At 36.3% G+C, this 21,364-nt stretch overlaps 1 protein-coding gene across 1 annotated transcript in view; it reads left to right on the top strand.

Annotated features, from left to right (window-relative positions):
- The window catches only part of LOC145685971 (uncharacterized), a 1,426,958-nt gene that overhangs the window by 1,325,395 nt on the left and 80,199 nt on the right, over positions 1-21,364 (top strand). The window contains 1 exon segment of the mRNA XM_081758763.1: positions 5,008-5,205. Within this exon segment, the coding sequence (XP_081614889.1) occupies positions 5,008-5,205 (198 nt within the window).

The raw sequence follows: 21,364 nt of genomic DNA, 5'->3' as shown, positions 1-21,364 counted from the left end.
ATTTAGCGTCTCTTCTCAACACAGAGCTTATGTAACACATAGGTATATTTTATAATTCGAGCTAATTGTATATTTTATCTAACTAATGGCTAGACCGCTTACATAAGCTACCGGGCTCGATTCCCGGAAGGAAAGCTGTATAACACATTAGAATGGATCAGATCCCACTGTAACCATTAGGTCTTGTCCTACACCCGTGCCGCTGACAAAGGACATAAATCTAAATCAATGAACCAAGCTGAAACATTTGTACTCATTCTGGAGATCGAACCTGGCTCCTTTAGATCAAAGACAATGATATTGAATATTTAGCTACAAGGAAGCTCACATCGTTTAATGGGTACGTAATTTCAAATTGCATGTAAATTAAAGAAGGGGACGCCGTAGCTCAATGGTGAAAGCATTGGATTCACGTCTACGATCGATTCGATTCCCGGCCGGTGCTTCCTAATTTTCGGCGTCCACCCAGCATCGTGCGGCAAACTGGGGAGTCACGTGAATGAAAGACATGACGGCCACTAGGTCAAGAAGACTCCCGATATGCCGGTTAGAGTACGTTTGTTTTATCTTGGCACGCTTCCCACCTAAAGGATGAATCTGTCTGCAACGCGTTCTTGCCACGCTGCAATTAAGTTACGAGTTACAATACGCTAGGACACACAGCAAAACGCCACACCACTTACAAGTCACTGTAACACACTTGTTCGCGGGTGGCAACTAAGCACTTCAAATATCCGCCAAACAGCAATGACCTCATTTGATGGGCTGGCTGACAACTAACGCATACGACAAAATCAATAAGACAGCTATTGGATTAAAACGTTCACGTGAGTGCTAGCAGAAAGTACTTTAAAAGCCAACCAAGTGCATTGGCGGGAAGAGTGCCAAGATAAAACAAACGTACTCTAGTGATAGGGCGACGCAGTGCGCTAACCACGTGCTCGTCGTTAGACTGAACGTAGTTTAGCTGGTCGCTGACAGATGGCGGTGGAGCAGGCTCAGGCCTCAACTAGCCTGCTATACCAAGTCGTTTATGTAAATCAAAGTGACTTAAATAAAGTAGCAATGGTAATTTTATACTTTACGTACACATTACTGAAAAAAATACTTACTTTTGAACTTAGAATGGTCTTACTGGATATTACTTAAGTTAGGATTAAACAAATTTTATTTAAGATAATCTGTGGGCTTAATTGTAGAATCATTTAGTCAGTTGATTAGAAACCTAATTAGTGAATTTAAAAAATCATCAATTTGTAAGAAAAATCGTTCTTTTTTAATGTCTAGAAACAATAAAAATAATTAATCATTATGAAGAAACTTATATCAAAACCTGGGAAAGAACTCAATTACTTTCCTTAACATAGTACACAAAAACAGTTTTCACTTACAGAATTAGATGAATTTTTAACTATTACAATAGAATATGATATAAACAATCCTTAAAGGCAATTTTGTGAACCAGGTACGAACACAAAGATTAGTAAACAAGCTAGTATATAGGGTTGAGTACGAGACGAGATGAAAAAGAATTTTCGTGATGAGATTCGAAAAGAGGCATAGCTTTTGCAAACAATTACAGCTCACAGATGGCGAGAAGAACCCTAAAACAGGGGCAGCGGGGAAAGGTCAACGACACGGTCAAGTCCATTTTCGGTTTTTGAGGTGTGGTCTATACTTAGATGTCGTCTGCTACTCCGGGTAGTTATCTGTGTGCTATTCTGTGGTGTCATTTGAAACCCCCGTGCGAAAAGTGGGCGAGCCCATACCTACGTCACACTACTTCTGCTAGGGTTCTTCTCGTCATCTTTGAGCTGTACTTTTCTTGAGACATCACTTTCACGACACAATTTTGCGAGAAGACAACTTTGACTCTCGCGTCATATGCATCCCTACCAGTATGAGTTTAAAATCTCTTTAAAACGAAAAGATATATTTAATATTCTGTGAAGTGAAAGAGAACTGACGATAAATGAAAAAAGAATTATTAGAAGATAAATGAAGAAAACGAGAGAAGTCAAGAAAATCTTCAGATATAATCTTGTTCACCACAAACTCACAAAGTATGCAGTCGAACCAGATATCATTATTACCACATAGTACAGCATGGCATAACGGCTTCTGGAACATATCATTTTATAACTGCAATGCTGTGATGTTGACTCGACTTAAGTATTGTCAACGTACCTTTGGAACCATTATGGCATGCAGCAATTTTGTTCCTTCAGCGACCGAGAATTTTCCTCCTCTTGTATCTGGGGTTGTGAATATTAGTGCGAGTGTGGAAAACCACACACATGCATAGATGATGGGTTCTATCAAGAAGCCACAAAATGAGACGCCTCGTTCTAACACCATTGCAGACTTCCAGCACGTGTGCACAAAGAATAGGCTTATTATTCTCCCGGGAGGCTTCTTCACTCCAGGCTGTTGCAACTGCATAAACCAAAAGCGCTGTGGTGTAAAACGCTGTCTCTAAACAAAAACGAAGTTTTTTTTTTCGTTCTTTTCAACAAAAACAGATTCTCTCCGTAATTGTACAGCTGCACAGATGAGACAAAGAAAGAGAGACCGAATTGCAAAGTTGCTGTGCTATTAGTTTACCATGTTTGGGACCGCTGTAGCTCACTAGCACTGTAGCAGAGCGTTCGCGTTTGTCACGTAGTGTCCCTGGTTCGATCTCTGCTCTCGTCAAATGGGTTTTGTGGTGAAAAACATCGTATGTGTGGTTTTTCTCGGAGTCCTCCCGTTTCCTTTCACTTTCGCAATTCCACTATTATAATCCATCACTTCTCTTAGCCTCGGGGTATAATCGTAGTACGTTAAACAACCACCAAAAATAAGTTTACCGCTCTTAAAACAGAACAGGATTAAAATTTGAGCTTTGAATTAATAACTAATGCTTAATGGTAAAATGAAACGAAATATTTCAATTTAACGACCCGTGATTATGTTCTTTAGGCTAAGGGAGATGATGATTAAGGCAAGTGAATGATGATGATGATGGAAGAATTGGTGGAATGATAAAGTGAGAGGAAATGGGAACACCCCGAGAAAACCCCTGGACACGATGTTGTACGCCACAAACTTCTTGTCCCGGATCGAACCAGGGAATCCACGCACCAGAGCACTCTACCACTAAGCCCCCTGCCCCTCTGCTTAGTGATATACGTACTGTTATTGAGATATTGTTTACCGTCATTTAAGATCATTTGAATGTCATCAGCGACGGCTCTTGAGGGAAATCGCATCGGTAAAAATTAAATATTATTGTTCCAACCAGAGGAAAGAAAATTTATCTATTGTACTAATTTTGATTTTATTTTTACATTACACCCAGTACTGTAAACTTTAAGTACTGTGTGTTTACTTAAAGTTTACAGTATAAGTAAAGTTTACAGTTTACAAAGTATAAAGTAACTGTAAACTTCTATTTATATTGTGCATTAATATAGCTAAATTGGAAACAGGGCATTGTTAATCCAAACTTTGCCGATTAAAATAAGAATAAAATAAATAATTAAATCATAAAAACTTGACTAACAAGAATTAGTACATGTAACGCCTCTGATCTCATATACTTACATTCAATCTGATTTTGTAGTAAGGAGAAATTTCTTTAAAATATTTTTTTTAGATTTCAGCATTTTATGAGTGAGTTTATAATTTAAGTTAAAAAAAATTAACTGACATCAAGATAGCGGATGATAGGCTAATTTACCCTGGAAACATTGATAAATCAGCAGTGGAAGCAGTAACATACAAGCAGAGCCGGATTTAGGTTTGGTGGGACCCTAAGCTATTGAGGGTGATGGGGCCCTTTATGTGTCCTGATGAGCGTAGACGTCCTATATACAGAAATGAAGAAACTAATGATATTTTTAAAATTAGGCTAGGAGAAGGGGGCCTATTACTTACATCATAGGACTTACGTAACACGAAGCATTGTTGCTATATGTAGATTTTATCTTATTTACTGTTTCTCTTATATTTTGGAAATGTAAATCCAGTTTTTTGTTTATTTTTTCGGGCCCCCAAGAGAGTGGGGCCCTAAGCTATACCTTGTTTAGCTTATACGTAAATCCGACACTGCATACTAGAGAGATTACTAGGTTTTGATTTCCTCCTCCCCTTCACAAAATAAAAAAAATCAGCATATGATATCAAGCTGCATCTTCTGGTCCCTGGCCAGTCCATCGTTGAGTAATGTGATTGTTCAAAAATTCTTCAACTTCCAGCCTCCAGCGTGGTGGTACTCCGTCGTGCTGGAAAATGACGTTATCCAAACCGGTCTCGAACTATGGAAAAAGCCAGTTTCCAAGCATATGCAGATACGAGATTTCCGTGACAGTGTTCTTAAAAAAAGGGGGGAGACTATAGACCCTTTTCAAAGAAATTGCACAGAAAACATTAACTTTGAGAAAGTCTCTCTCTTGGTATGCAAGTTAATCTGGTTGTGGAATATTTTATACCACCGCCTAATGCTCTTAGGCTGTAAGAACTTAAACACCAGGCTATTGTCAACATGGTTCACGGTGAACAGTTGTTACCGACTTACACTTCGCGAAGCAACGCAAAATTACTTCTGCTGTGCAATCAACTTCCTGACAAACACTGAAGTGACCGGTAAAGGAAGCACACTATTGCAATCTACTGCCAACTGCGTGAAACTTAAGAATTCATTGTTTCCTATGGTACATTCCTGGTTCAAAACGGACAAAAAGCAACATAGTTACGATTTATTTTTATTATCCTTTTAAAGTAGGATTATTCTTTTTGAAACACACTGTATGAGATATTGAAAAGTACAATAGAATTCAATCAACATCCTTAAAGGACAGTATTTATATATAAACATTTGTTCCTTGTTGCATGTTGTATAATCTGTCTCATCAAGTTTTGCTTTATTGTTCTTTTATAGCTATACACTACAGACCTAACCAAATTGCCGTATATAAATAAGAAAGAAAGTTATTATTAAATGTCTTTTCTCTGTTTTTCTTGCAGGAAAAACGTACACGATGTTGGGGAGTGCAGAATCCGCCAACACTCTAGGAGTAATTCCCTGTGCCATCGCATGGTTGTTTCGAGGGATCAATGAACAGAAGCAGAAGACCGGGGCTCGATTCTCGGTACGAGTGTCTGCTGTCGAAGTGGCGGGTCCATCGGAACATCTCAAGGATCTTCTTGCTGGTCACGCAAGTGGTAAGTACGAATTTAATTTAATTTAATTTATTTGAGAGAATCACTGTTACATAGCTATTGTATATATTCGCTACTAAGTAACTAGAATAGCATAGATGATTAATGTATAAGCAGTATGCTTAGACAGACACATACACAGGAATGTATTTCGGAAGTTGAGGTCCAAAGGTTTTCGGTGGGGGGTCCAAAATCAATATGTCATCACCACCATTATCATAGGTAGTCTACCCTTATTGGCAGGTCACTTGCCGCAGTTGAGAAGCTTCCATGCTCTACGGTCCTCCGCTAACCCCTTCGTCTTCACGTATGATCTTCCTGTTTTTATATCATCCATTAATTGTAATCTCCTTCGCCCCCTCCCTCTCTTTCCCGCCACCATACCCTCTAGGACGTCCCTCATGACACAATTTCTTCTTAGACAATGTCCTAACCAGGATCTCTTCCTTTTCTTAATAATATCTAAAAGAAAAGTGTTTTTTCTCCCCCACCATTTCTAACACTCTCTCATTTGTTTTCAGCTCGACCCTACTAATTATTTCTATTCTTCTCCACACCCACATTTCGAAGGCTTCCAGTCGATTTTCATCACTTTTATGTAATGTCCACGTTTCCGCCCCCCTACAGTACAATATCCCGCACGAAGCATTTTACGAGTGTTTTTCTCAACTCTTTGTTCAAGGTCCCACAAAACAGACTTTTCTTTCTCCTTAAGGCTTCTTTCGCCATTCCTATCCTTGCACTTATTTAACGTTCGCACTTCATATCATTACTAAATCAATATGAGAATAAATTATATTAAAATTTGTAAAATCACCCCTAAAACTTACAGAAAATCTGGGATTTCAGAGAGGAGGGTACGTCCGGACCCCAGAACAATCCCTTGTGTACGTCCCTGTGCTTAGACACGTAGAAATTTGTTCAGAGGGAGGAATATATCGTTTGTATTTATAAATTTATTCAAATTGCTCGTATAGATACGAACGGATAATAGTGAACCAAACCAGTGGTGTAGGCAATTGTAGCAGGCATGCACCCAGAAATTTTTGTTGGGAAAGGTTCAAGCTTTGTGGAGAATTCCAATACTACAAGCCTGTGTAGTCTAGTGTTGAATGGGTATTATTCTGCACCCGAAACGACAGTAAGTAATTGTAAAGTATTTGCATGTATATTTTCAGAAAAAAAATAGAACTAGATAGTTTTAATTGGAGAAAGAGTACAGATGAAGTGTAAGATCAAATCTTCATGCTACACCAATCACTTCTCTGCTAAACAGATATAGTTTATTAAGAAAGTGTGCAAATATACGTTGAGTTAGGAAGTTTTAGACGGTCCGAAGCCAGTGGACACCCGCGTGAGTGCGCCCCTAAATGGTTGTGTCATCGATAAATGGTTTTGTTACCGTATTTCTGGCTACAAGTGAGAATTCCTTCTCTGATGGTAAAATGAGACGCTATCACACAGTTTACTAAGGACCATTTGTGTTACACCTGCTTAATTTCCTGTACTTGCTGCAATAGGTACTAAAGCAGAATAATTCCATTAACGGTCAGGGATAGATTTAATAGTCAGGGATATTTATCTACATCGAAACATTATTACATGACTGTGACAAAGAAATATAACTACTATATGTGAATACTATATGTGCACTTTAATACCATTATAAATTTCCACAGAAGTTGCTATAAATATAAGCTTTACATATGCAATTTCAGTATCATAACAAACACTGTCCAAACTGACATAAACAATCATTCATACACGGTTCTAATTCTTCTTTTATCCCTACTTTTCCCAGCGTCATGAGCATGTATTTATTTATATCAATTAACACATCATCCATAACTCCCAACAGTTGGTGTAATCGGAGTATCATGAACGTAGAGATGAGCATCGGAGGAGCCTATTATCAATATAGAAGTATCTTGCTGTCATAATTTCATTTTGCTATATCGAAAAGAAATGTTAATTAATTAAAAGTATTGTGTCTTTTCGAAAAAGTAAGCAAATAAAAGATTAACATGTGAGGAGGTTTGTTATAGTTCTTTCATGAAGTTAGACTGAAGTTCAAATAAATAACTTATTTGCGAAAAACAGACGAATCAATATTCATCGCACTGTTTCCTATGCTCTTACCATTAATCTTCTTTCAATAAAGTGCAAGATATATATAATCATTATAGATATTCTGCCATTAGTGACAAATTACTTGGCGCTCAAGTTGAGAAGTTCCCGTGAATAACCACCCATCGTTAACCTCTTCGTCTTGATTTAATTCCATCCCCTCCCTCATTTTTCTTCCGCCAAACTTTCTACTACGTCCTTTAGAATGCAATTGCCTTTCGAAATATGTCTTATTAGTTCATCTTCCTCTTTTTCAATATTATTCTCCTGCTCTGTACATTGTTCAGCACATTCTTATTACTTTTTGTTCCATCTGACTAATTTTTACCGTTATTCTCCATACCCAAATCTTGACATTCAATAGTTTCTTTCCGTGTCATTTTCGTAAATAAAAATGTTCTTGCTTCATAGCGTGCATGCTCTACACGAAATATTTTATGTATTTGCAAAATATTTTCCCCTTTACTTGTGACACAAAGAGCAATTTCAGGATTTGTTGAATTCATGGTGCAACCCAATCTGTAGAAAACAAGGGTAAAGTTTCAATAGGGCCTTGTGCGCTCTGCAAATACATACTTATAGGGTCATCTAAATTCTAAATTTATTCTAATGTTTCGTAAAACATAAAGTGTAGACTCTATATAGCCATTACGTATCATGAAAAATGTAGTGCAATGCAATTTCTACTATGTAGTATTTTCTCAGTTTGATGCTTTTCTCTATTTCCCTTTTTTATATTCAGTGTGTGGAAATCAGCACCCTCTTATGAGAAAATGAGATTCCAGTCTATTTCCCCGTTGTTTCACACTGATTATATAATGTATGTGCTATGAAAACCAAGCTTTAACTTTTTTTTCCCTAGCTGTCAAATAAAACCAAATTTGTACGAAACAAAAAAAGTGCGCTTTATGCGTGTTTTCTCCTTCCTGCGAAGAACATATTATTTGGTTTGCGAGCAAGAATAGTGAACAACAAACCACGGGAAACAAGGAGAATCCCCCTTTCGTCCAAAAAAAGAAGAGAAATATACATATTGTGAGTTTCATGGGCCGTATAATTCAGACATTAGCATTCCAAGTCGTTTTGTGTTGTTTCATTTCACGGATCAGATTACAAGTTGGGATAAAAGCGACCTCTGTACTGTCGCTTCCGTTAGGAAAATCCTTCCTCCTTTTATATTGTTATCTGTTTTTTTTTTTGTCTTTATACTTCCCTAAACTGTTCCTTGAAGACTTTGGCAAGAAGAGGGGCAAAGAAGAAAGACTCTTCTATTGCCAAGAAATTGGTCAAGTGTTCACACACTCGTTTTCTGATATTCCTTTCCGTCTTCCTTTTCTTCTTCTGATCCGCGAAAGATGAGAAGTTCGAAGAATGTGCACAAGAAAGGGGCCTCCATGGACATACACAAGTCAAAGAACCATACTTGTCTTATTTGTATGCAGATCGGAACAGAGATTAACTGACGTTAGACGTGAGCCGAAGCTGACCTTCTTGGAAGATCTTCGTAAGACGTTCCCACCACCGAAAAGCCATTCCAATCTGCTTCCTTATACTTATAGGAGTAGTAATAGTAATAGTAGTAGTAGTAGTCGTCGTTATGAGATGAAGGAACAACTTGCTACACTCTTCCCTCTTTGCCTCACGTGATTGGGAAGATGCAAGAGGGATTTCTTGTAATACAATAGCTTTCAAACTCTTACAGCTGTATCTCTAGAAAAGATATTAAACACGTACAGGACATATACCTTGCAGAATTTAAAGAGAAATTAACGGTATTTGTGATGATGCGTCGCAACCTATTGCACATAAGTTAACAATAATAATGATAGCGAATTTGCTATTATCTTTATCCTTGCAAAACAGTTTAGGTTTTGGAAGGTTTTCATTAACGTACAACGAAAAAAAAAAAAATCAAAGACGAGACCTGTGGCAGTCAATACATCTCGTTTAGCTGAAAAAGAAAGATGATATGAATTAGTGTAAATCAGGCACACGCACCCAGAACTTTCTTTGTTGAGAGGGATCAAAGTTTTAGAGAGGGGGAGGAGCAACGCTACAACCCACAACATCTACGTAGTTTTGAACGGGTATTATTCTGCACCCGAAAAGACGAGAAGTAATTGTAAAATACTTCCAGCTATATTGTCAGGAAAAAAAGATGGTAGAACTAAATTGCTTTTATAAATGAAAGAGAACAGATGAAGTGTACGACCAAATTTCCTGCTATATCGTTCATTTTCCTGTTAAACAAGTATAGTTTTGTTGGGAAAGTGTACAAATATATGTTTAGTTAGGGATTTTTTTTGTGGGGGAGGCAGAGGTTCGGAAACGATGGATCCCGTAGGTGTGCCCCTGATATAAATCCTCACGCGTAGTTTTCGAAAAAAATAAATAAACTATACTCAAAAATTTGATACTGTACATTAACCATTCAAACCTATTAGGATGAAATTGATACTAAAGTATATTCTCATCGAATTTTTCATTCTTAACACTACCAAGATGAAATGCCCCCAATATGACTAGTGGGATATAGTTTATCTGGTTTTACTATGATATCGTCCAAAGATGAGATCCATATCAATCGATGTTGTTGTCCAAAAATGAGTCCCATATCAATCGGTATTATCCAAAGATGAGATCCATATCAATCGATGATATTGCCCAAAGATAAGGCCTATATTAATCGATAATATTGTCCAAAGATGAGACTCATATCAATCAATGATATTGTCCAAAGATGAGACCCCTATCAATCAATGATATTGTCCAAAGATGAAACCCATATCAATCGATGGTACTGTTCAAAGATAAGAGCCATATCAATTGATAGATAGGATCGAGCTGAACATAAATCTCAACAAATGGTGAATTAGTCTCAAACTTTTTTGAAATATACCTCTACTGAATTGAATTTAATATAAATAATCAGACTTTGAACTCTAGTGTCAGAGTGACGCGGAGACTGCAATTGACACAAAATCTAGTCACTCTTCCCCAGTTCGGAGTGGCCGTGATTATGACGTATAGCCTCGTGATTTTAAGAGCTCGACCCAGAAATCTGGGTTTATGTACAGGATAGAATTTGGTCAGACGATGAAATTTGTTTGTATAAATCTACAATGAAGAAGATAGATAAGTTAAACTTCCTTTACCACATAAAGCAAATTTACAGACAAGATTATATAACAATTTTGGCATTTTACAAAGATTTTTTGACAAGGAATTATCGTCAGTAATCTTTTTGTTTACTTTTGTAATTGACAAGTTATATTAAAATTGAAAGTTTAGTACGTCATGAGTAAAAAGTTAATAAATCAGCCACTTACAATATATAAAAGCTACAAACAAAAGTACAAGAAATTATATGCCTATATCAGCCTTTCCCAAACTGGGGCGCGCAAGACAATCTCAGGGGGTCCGCAAGACGATCTGAGAAAGGAACACATGGTGATGAGGAATATATCATTTTAATGCTAAGGCGGATCTTCGCTTAAAAATTTCTTCGTTTGATTATGATATTTCCAAGTCAGTGGCTGGAAATCAGATTGCTGAAGTTGTGTACCTCGGTGAGTCATACACTTATCATGTTACTGGATTTATTTACATATTTGCAACATCTTGGTCAAGGTGTCCGGCCCTCGGTTTGAAACCCAGGACCACCCTCCGATTATGAAGTAGGCAATATACCACTCTAACATGATTATACACCTGCAAAGATAAACAAAAACACTCACATCTTCACCCACACTCATATGTGAAGGACCCCTTGCAAAATATACGGTTAGTATTTATACTTCTTCCACATGTTAGTATATAAACAGGGTGTTTCAAAACGACACCCATAACGTTTGGGAGGTGATTCCTGACACCAAGATATGACGAAAAGTATAGACCCACCTGGGTGCAAAAATGCTTCGTTTCGGAGTTATAGGCTGCCGAAAACGTGAAAAAAATGAACTTTAAAGATCCATAGCTCCAAAACTATGGGACCTACCGAAGTCGGATCAAGAGTTCGTTTAGAAACTAGTACGTGCCCTTTCCAAATATCCATGTTTCAGTATCCTGCAGTACTTCCGCAACAATTTTTATAGAGGTACATAGTGAGTACTTTAAATTATATGCCCGTAGCCGTATATATTGCAAGGAGTCCTTCGACTCTAAAACGGACCGCAATATGTAAAAGGTTGGAAAATTTTGGCCTATATCATTCATCGAAAATGTAATTATCCGTTATATATATATATAATGTTCTTGTTATGTCGTGGAGTCTGCAAACATTTATTAGAACTGTATCGTGTTCGTTATCTAACATTCCAGGAGTATACGTACTTCTATCATTCGATTGAAATTTTGATGATCAGTTGGTGTATCTGAACTTGTGGATAATTGATTATCAAAGAAAAATGAAAAAAAAAAAAAAACATCTCAACTCAGGTACCAACTATGTTTAAAATTAATTTTAGACGGTTGAGGCGTTTCGTCGTGAAAAGACTACAGACAGCGTCGATTTCATTTTTAAGAAGTTTATCAAATCATCTTTATATATTTATCCTGTCTGTCCATGTGTCCCTGGTCTATCAAATCTCGTTTGTATATTTATCCTGTCTGTTCGTGTGTCCCTGGTCTACCAAAGCTCCTATTTACCCTGTCTTTCCATGTGTCCCTAGTCTACCAAACCTCCTTTATATATTTACCCTGTCTGTCCATGTGTCCCTAGTCCACCAAACCTCCTTTATATATTTATCCTGTCCTGTGTTCCTGGTCTACCAAACCTCCTTTATATATTTACACTGTCTGTCTATGTGTCCCTGGTTTATCAAACCTCGTTTGTATATTTACCCTGTCTGTTCGTGTGTCCCTGGTCTACCAAACCTCCTTTTTACCCTGTCTGTCCATGTGTCCCTAGTCTACCAAACCTCCTCTATATAGTTACCCTGTCCGTGTGTCCCTGGTCTACCAAACTTCCTTTATATATTTACCCTGTCTGTCCATGTGTCCCTAGTCCATCAAACCTCCTTTATATATTTACCCTGTCCTGTGTTCCTGGTCTACCAAACCTCCTTTATATTTTCCCTGTCTCTTCATGTGTTTGTCCGTCCAGGAGACAAAAATTCTCAAGAACTACTTGATGGATCAGCATCAATTTTGGCCAGGTCAAAAGTTTGGGAATCATTGATGGGATAATATTCAAACCGGAAGTGGTAAAAGTAATTCATTTTCGGTTTTAACTTTGATTACTATAGAGCAAAAATGGTAATATAATATATAGCAAGAAGCGGTTGTCTGCAACGTATTAAGCATCCGAAGAATACATTTCATCTTCACCCTCAACTCTCTACTAAATCCGGAAGTGATACAAATCCGCTACAACTTCCGGTTTCATTACTGATCTACGTAAAGCAAGAAAGATAAGAGAAAGCTAGATCTTGTTTAGGAATCGATTTAACATTTTAAGAGTAGGTGTCCATCTTGTCTCTTAACCCTCTATTCAAACTGGAAGTAGCGGGAATCAACTACTTCCAGTTCTAACGTTAATCGCTATAGAGCAGGAGTGACAATACATGCGAGAAGCTGTTCTCTGCAATCAATCAAAGCGTTCCAAGAATATATTCATTCTGTTTTCTAATCTCTCTATTCTACCGGAAGGGGTATAACTCTATTTTCAATTTCAATGTCAATACTAATTAAGAAAATATCACACCATGAAAACTAAACTCAACGTAGCGTGCACGTGACCCTTTTACGTGGTATATATAAAGGAAATAATCACAAAGATTATGAATATACTCGTGCATAAAAGAAATTTATAACGAATACTTTCATATTGCATAACCTTCATGTAACTCCTTCCGCATTGACTCTGGAATTATCACTTTTAAATAATTACTATTTTTCTGACCAGAGTATGTATTTTTATTCTTTATTAAAGTTTAATACGTAACAGTTTTCATAACGTAACGTTAACTTCTTCAGACGTTAATTAGCATATGTATATTCATATTAATGTAGGTAACAGAGATTTCGTGCAGTACGGAGGCACGTTGGCTCAGTGATAGAGCGCGTACCTCTGATGCGTGGGGTCCCTGGTTAGATACCCGGCCAAGTAAGTTTGTGATGGACAACATGGTGCTCGTGGGTTTTTTCGGGATGCTCCCTTTCCTCCCACTTTTTTATTCCACCAATTCGTCCATAATCCTTCACTTACTTTAATCATCGTCTCCCTTAGCCTAAGGGGTATAATAGTGGGAGGTTGAATTCAAAGCTTTTATTTTCATATTTTGCATGTGCAGTTCGTCTGTTTTTCTACTTGGATTCATATATATATATATATATATATATATATATATATATATATATATATATAATACGTGAGTGTGTGTGTTATATATATATATATATATATATATATATATATATATAATACGTGAGTGTGTGTTGTATGTGTGTGAGTGAGTGAGTGAGAGAAAGAGTCGAAATTGTCAGGATTTCATTAAAGGGCAGCTGTGTAATGTCGGATCTGTATCATTCCGAGTAATTATTTTGTAATGGATAATTAATGGAAGTTACTTGGTATGCAGAACGCAGAGGCTGGATAATGCAGTTTTACCGCGTCTTGTCCCCCTCCCTCTCCCCCTTTTCCCCTCATTCTCTCCCTTCCCTTCGCGCCCTCATCGACCGCAAGGGTAACCGAGAAGAAAACCAAAGCCATCGTCTCAATGCATACACATACACAAATGCCAACTACATCACTTCCCCGATAAGATTAGGTAGCTCAAATGGTTATAGATCGATTACCTAGAATAAACAAAAAAGTTCCAGAAATCTGTAGTTAATTAATTAAAATATAGAATTACATATTTCATTAACAAATAAATAAGAAAAATCACTGTCTAATCAATAGAAACATTTGTTGATGTTCTGTTTTGTATGCAATATACATCGCCCGTGTGTAAATATATTAACCTAACGGATAGGATAAAATTTAATAGCAGAATATTTGCAATTTCCTATAAAATGAATTTATTTACTGTGATACAAGAGAAATAATTCGTATACATGATTGAAATATTATGTAAAATTCTTTAAATAATTATAATATCAATATACATGTATTTTGTCTAAGTTTCAGTGATGTTTGTAAATGAAAGCATTCCATACATATTTTTTCCTTTTAATTTTTATGCACCTTTTAACAATTTTCTGACGTAGGGAAATACACTACTTTGCTTTCTTTTTCCATTCTGCTGAGCTATTCAAAATAATAATAATAATAATAAGAAAAATAATAAGAAAAATATTTTCACTAGGAGTAGTGGTGCTTGTGGAGGTAGGAAAACAAACCCGAAAACATAAGAGAGATTTCTCACTTTAGCCATGGCAGATATTACACTCTGTTGTCCGTCCATTTGAGTGAGCTCCAGAAAAGACAACAGTAGAATGTCTTCTTTGTTTGCATAGGATGTACTGTATTCAATCGTTGCCATCTGTGGGGAGTAATTTCAAAAAATAAATGCTATATTTTATTGAATGAATCTTTTGCAACTTTCTCCGTTCAGTACACGGAGATAAGCAAGACACATTGGACGGGAAGGGAGGTGCGGGGAGATATAATGTCTATAGTGGAGATGTCCAACAAATAACTCTGTGCGCGACTAATTATCATCCTATGAATTTGAAATTTAAAATTTTAAAGCACGAGTTCAAAGCATTGGTTATTTACCTGTCAAGTTTATGAAACACCTAAGGATGCCTATATACATAATACTTTCAGTTATTATGTATATAAAACCTAGGCTGCAGTTGCATTTCAAGCAAGAATAAGAGTTGATTAGAATTCCACGAGGGTATTACTCTTTAGAAATAGAACACTCGTACCTCCTTTTTCTTACAACCGTACCTTGAGCAGGGTTCTCATTATACAGTTCCTCCTCTGCAATGTCCCAACCAGTTTCTCTTCTTTTCAAATAATCTTAAAACATTCTTTTCTCCCCTCCTATTTTTAACACTTCGTTATTCGTTTTCCGTTGCACCCCTAAATCTTTTTATTCTTCTTCACACCCCCATTTTGACAGCTACAGTCGTCTTCATTGTTTCTGCGTACTGTCCATATTTCTGCCCCGTATAATATAGTAATTCACACGAAACATTTTATGAGTCTTTTTCTTAGCTCTTTAGTGAAAGACCTACAAGATGAACTTTTTTTCTTCCTTCATGCTTCTTTCACCATTCCTATCCTTACATTTATTTTACTTTCGCACATCATGTCCTTTACAATAATAATAATAATAATAATAATAATAATAATAATAATAATAATAATAACCAAGGCATCAAAAGCTAGTTACCTGTTCTATTAGGTATATTAGCGAAACCGTTAATGTCATCTTGTCTCGAAATTTCCAGACGAGATCGAGACGCACGTTCACAAATCGAGACGAGAACGAGACTCAACATATTGTGACCTAACTTTGTCTGACCGACACAGATACTTGTCTTTCGAGACGAGACCAAGCTCAGTCTCGAAAGTCTCGTTCTATTTAAAAAAAAATCTTGTATTTCATTCTTTCTGAAAGTTTGATGCATGTTATGTCATGTATACAATAGTGGAACGATTGCTCTTGGATGGTCGCAATCGTAGGCATATGCAGGGGAGAAATGGGGGTAAGTGCCACCAGTTCTTGTTTTACGAGAAATTTTATCCTTAAGGACATGAAGGAAAGCGAGGTTGAATCAGAACAAATGAGGGGGTGAAGGTAGAGATAGAATTTATTGTATTAATATAAAATTGATAATTTCTAGTCAATAATTCAATATAAAATAGATAATTCAGGAGCAGCAAAATACTTCAATATTTAAGGACTCGCGACTTTGTATAGTTATCATTCAATAATGGAAATGCTCTTAATGACTTATACAGGGTGTCCAATATACAATGCAACCCGGAGTTTACAACTTTTGAACCTGAAGCGATACACAAATAATGGTTGTGCTAAAATGAAGCCTTGTTAATGCATATATTTTTAAATTGGGAAGCAATGATTGAAGTACACTAAGAACCACAGTGTTGCCAGATGTAACCGAAGGTATAATTTTTTTTTTTTTTTTTTTTACAAAATACGTAAATTGACTCATAACTCATACATATGGATGCTCTGTCGTTAATTTTGAGTTTGTTTAGTTGGAGTAGCTTGGAAACTTGAAGCAGAAAAAATAATTTTTAATTTCCATTTATAACCAATCGGATGGGGCCTCTGTAAAGGGGAAGTATGGATATCGTAGTTTTCTTAAATTAACACTGAATTGGCAACACTGCTGATGTTTTAGTGCATCATTACAGATCTGTCTACATTATACAATTCTTGAAAACAACGAAAAAGAAACTAAATATGCATTAACGAGGTTTCACTTTGGTATAAAAATTGTGTATCGCTTCAGGTTCAAAAGTTCTTCTAGCCCAAACTCCGGGTTGCATTGTATATTGGACACCCTATATTTGGGTAATCAAAGATAGCAATACTGTTTACATGTGAGAGTTCTTTTGTTTTGCGTTCTTTGTTTTCTATTTACGCCTGGTTAAACGGAGGTTAGAGTTCCAGAAAGAAAAAAGGAACGAAAAACGGAGAAAATTTCACCTCACTCTTTGTCAAACGGTAGACACATATTCATAAAAACGTATAGCCTCCTCACAGACAAATAAAACACAAAGTAGAGAAACTCTGCAGAGAATGAAAAAGCGTAGAGAGAACGATTCTGACCAAACTGCTCTTTGTTCTGGAAAAAGAAAGGCAAGAGCTGCGTTTTAATTTGTGGTTCAAACTTTTACTTATAGCGTAACTGCCTATTGTTGGTTTACGCCAGGAAACGAGAAATTAAATTTACGAAAACGGGTAAGCACACAACAGGTAGGTAGATAACATAAAAAGAAAAAAAAAAAAACAATATATATATTGAAGTGTTGAAAATGGCATTAAATACAGAACATACGGTTCACGGGTTAGTATAATTATTTATGAAAACTTTGCAGAGAGACGTCGATGTTTGATATAATGCAAAAGACGGTGTCAGTTTCCTTATTGCTTTATTGTTTCAATATCAAATTAAATTTGCCAAATATAGGCCTTTTACACTTTCTTGTAAACTCAGGATTGAAGCATTTCTTAGATAAGTGCAATATTTAATAATTGTAGATTAGGTTTTTGTTGATTGGCGTTTAGCATCCCTCTTTAGTACTGAGGTCATGTGAGAGGTGACCCTATAATTTAACCTTACATCCAAACCACATGAGCTCGAACCGGAAATCGAACTCAGACCTTCTACGTCCAATAACATATAGCCAAGAAGGATTTCAAGGACTCTGTGTGTTACTAACAATAATTTCCAGTTAGGGTGTATTGATTCGTTTAGCCAGAATTTCGTAACGGGGGAGGGGGCGTGACATGAAATTCTGAAGTCCCAGGAGCTCGATCAATCTATATTACTTTACTATCAACATATATTGGTTTGTTAGGACAATAAAATGAGGATATGTTAGTAAATACTTTAATAACAAACTATGAAGAAATCTCGAGTAAAATATTAATAATAATGAAAAAGCGTATTGAAAAAAGATTATACAATATTATACGTCCTTTCTCTGTTTATTCAAATATAACAACTTTCCTTTCATTATGACCTCAACTATTGTAAAAACTACATATTGACTATTATAAAAAGTACATACTCAAAAATGTCTTGTAAAATATTTTACAATATCTGCTTTCCTTTCTGTGTTGAATCAAATGTTAACAGAACTTTCTTTCCACATAAATTTTTGTTTTTATTATTCCGTCAACTACTGTATGTTCCAAATGACAGGTTAAAGGAGCAGTACAAAATTGTTTTTGAAATAACGTGTTTGATACTGCAAGGATGCAGTGACGAAAAATTATAATTAAAATATGTCCACGCTGTTACACAACGGCACTATGTTTTCGGAAGCTTGAAATCTCCCTGACTAATAGCAGAAATTCTGAGAATTCCGTAACTTTTCTAGAAATTTCAAATTCCATGACTCTTCCAGGATATCTCCCTCACCTCGCCACCATGTATTGCAAGTAATACAAATCTCCTCATAAGAATGAGTAACCAAAAGCTCCTTGTATTTTTTTTTTTCACGCTGATCCTTCTTTTTCTCATTTCATTTTGTTTCATCCTTCCTTAATCTTTTTCATTTCTGATCTGGAAAGGGAGGGGTCCGGATCCCCCCTCCCTTGGCTACGTGCCTGGCTGGAACAAAACAAGAACAGCTTTAGGAAATCCATCGACGCAATATGCACACGTGAGGGAAAAACCGTTCCTTCGGAGGTGATAAATTTCAACAGATTCTATTCTAATTCAGTCCGGATACGTTGCATTGGGATAAAAGTATTTCTAAGATAACATTTTCTAAGTACCAAAAAAGTCCTTTCGAATTGAGTATTCTCTGACGTCAAACTGTGATGCTCCCCTTCTAGTAAACCACACAGAAATGAAAAGGAGCTGGCAGTTTCGTGGAAGACAGCGGTGACAGACAGACAAGAAAATCGAAAGTCGAAATACAAAATGCTTCTCTATTTAAGTAAGGAAGGCTTCGCTACATAGAGAATGCTGTGTGAAACTGAATATATTTTGCTTAGAATCGTATCCAAATCACTACTTGCGTTTGAATCCAAAGAACGCACGAATCCGTACTGAAGATTGAAGCCACGGGTACACAATGCACACACAGTAGCCATTTCGTCATGGAGGGGTACTATATAGATTAGGGATGACCAATTCCGGAATTTTTACTTTCCGGAATCCGGAAAGTAAAATCGGAAAAAATCCGGAATTCGGAAGAAATCCGGATTTCGGAAAAATTCCGATTTCGAATAATCCGCAATTCGAAAAATCCCAGAATTCTGAAAAGTCCGTAATTTAAAAAGTTACGATTTCGATTACGATTTTTCCCAGTTCCGGAATTTTCTAAATTCCGAATTTTTTCGAATTCCAGAATTTTTCCGACATCAGAATTTTCCGAAATTCGGAATTTTTTGACTTCTGGAATTCTTCCGATTTCCGGAAAATGAAATTTCCGAGAATACGGATTCCGTAACATTTTGTCCATCCCTAATATGAACAACTATTTTGTCGTCGACTGTACTCTGATTTACTATTTCAAATATATCCTTACACGTTATTTGTTAAAAGAAACAAGCAAAGAATATTAGTTCACTGTACTGATTGTTTCCATCCACGCGAAGTATCGTGAACATAGACAATGTTTTCTTAAATTTATTTTTGTTGATAACTTCCATTAATGTAAGTCTTTACATGATAATGTTCACCATTGATGGTTGATAAAAAAAGAAACATAAGTAGGCTTCAAATGGGCCGACTTGTCATTAGTAATTCTTTATTTTTATTTACTTTCTTTTATTTACTGCTAAGTAACGGAAGAGCCTATTTGTATGCAAAGTAAAGTTAAGGAGAGGAATTATGGTATAGTCCCTGAACACGCAAGTGAATACTATTCTGTGCTGACATGAACCAAATGCTATTCTCACAAGTAAACCTTACGTTTGGGTGAATCGAGTTGCTGACTGAGACACATATGAGAAAGTAGTACTAAATGTGGTCAGTATTTCAGTGAAGTTTTAGGTGCGAAGCTCCAGGGGTTTAGGAGATACAGCTACCAGAACATCACATGGAAGTGCAGAATAGTCTTCATACAGTTGGAGGTAAAAGCTCTGTAAGACCTCTTCTAACGACAAAAGGTGAATAACAAATATATGGGTACATATTAGAACTAGGGAGAAGTCATATTGTAAGGGTATACCTGACGGCGGCCATCTTGAAATCCGCCATTTTGAATTAAGGTTAAGTTTTTAAAATAGGAATAGGGTCATGTGATATATGATTTAAGGCGCAAATTTAATCAGAAGAACAATGGTGACGTTAATTTTGATTTACGCGCAATTGGTAAAAAGTTACAGGGAAATTAAATATTGTTGCAGCATATGTATTAGTCCTTTACCCCACCTTGTAAATTTTGTGTTAATGATAATAATTAAATAAAAAGCAGATGGATAAATATTAGGTCTATGGTAAGAGTTGCCTTGATGGCGGCCATGTTCAAATCCGCCATTTTGAATCAGACAAAAGTTTTAAACAAAACGCATAACAGTGACACCTTATTAATAGCAAATTTTACCATAACTCCAACGGTACAACCATTTTTGCTTTATCATTAACCAGCACAAAATTAAATGGATCGCTCCTTACGACTACTGCTTTGACGGAATTGTTAACGACAAATGTATCAAGTGTAACTCGATTGCCTTTGTCAGGTGTGCTCACTGTGAGCAGAGTATTTGTGCAAGTCATGCACTCTTTTCTGAACTACATAATTTCTGAACTGGTGATTGTACTAGTTGAGGACTTTTCTGGAAGAAAGACCCAAGTTCAATTATGACTCAATTCCACTTTGGTCATTTTTCCTTAAATTAACAACTTGTTTATGCGATAACAAGTGCTGGTTAATGATAAAGCAAAAATGATTATACCGTTGGATTTATGGTAAAAATTGCTATTAATAAGATGTCACTGTTATGCGTTTTGTTTAAAACTTTTGTCTGATTCAAAATGGCGGATTTGAACAGGGCCGCCATCAAGGCTACTCTTACCATAGACCTAATATTTATCCATCTGCTTTCTATTTAATTATTATCATTAACACGAAATTTACAAGGTGAGGTAAAGGACTAATACATATGCAGCAACAATATTTAATTTCCCTGTAACTTTTTACCAATTGCGCGTAAATCAAAATTAACGTCACCATTGTTCTTCTGATTAAATTTGCGCCTTAAATCATGTATCACATGACCCTATTCCTATTTTAAAAACTTAACCTTAATTCAAAATGGCGGATTTCAAGATGGCCGCCGTCAGGTATACCCTTACTATATGACTTCTCCCTAGTCCTAATATGTACCCATATATTTGTTATTCATCTTTTGTCGTTATTAGAGGT

This window comes from Thermobia domestica, chromosome 5 (genome assembly GCF_964235325.1).
Source record: "Thermobia domestica chromosome 5, izTheDome1.hap1.1, whole genome shotgun sequence".
Lineage (NCBI taxonomy): Eukaryota > Metazoa > Arthropoda > Insecta > Zygentoma > Lepismatidae > Thermobia > Thermobia domestica.
The sequence above is the reverse complement of the archived record's forward strand: the minus strand, read 5'-3'. Positions and strand labels throughout refer to the sequence as shown.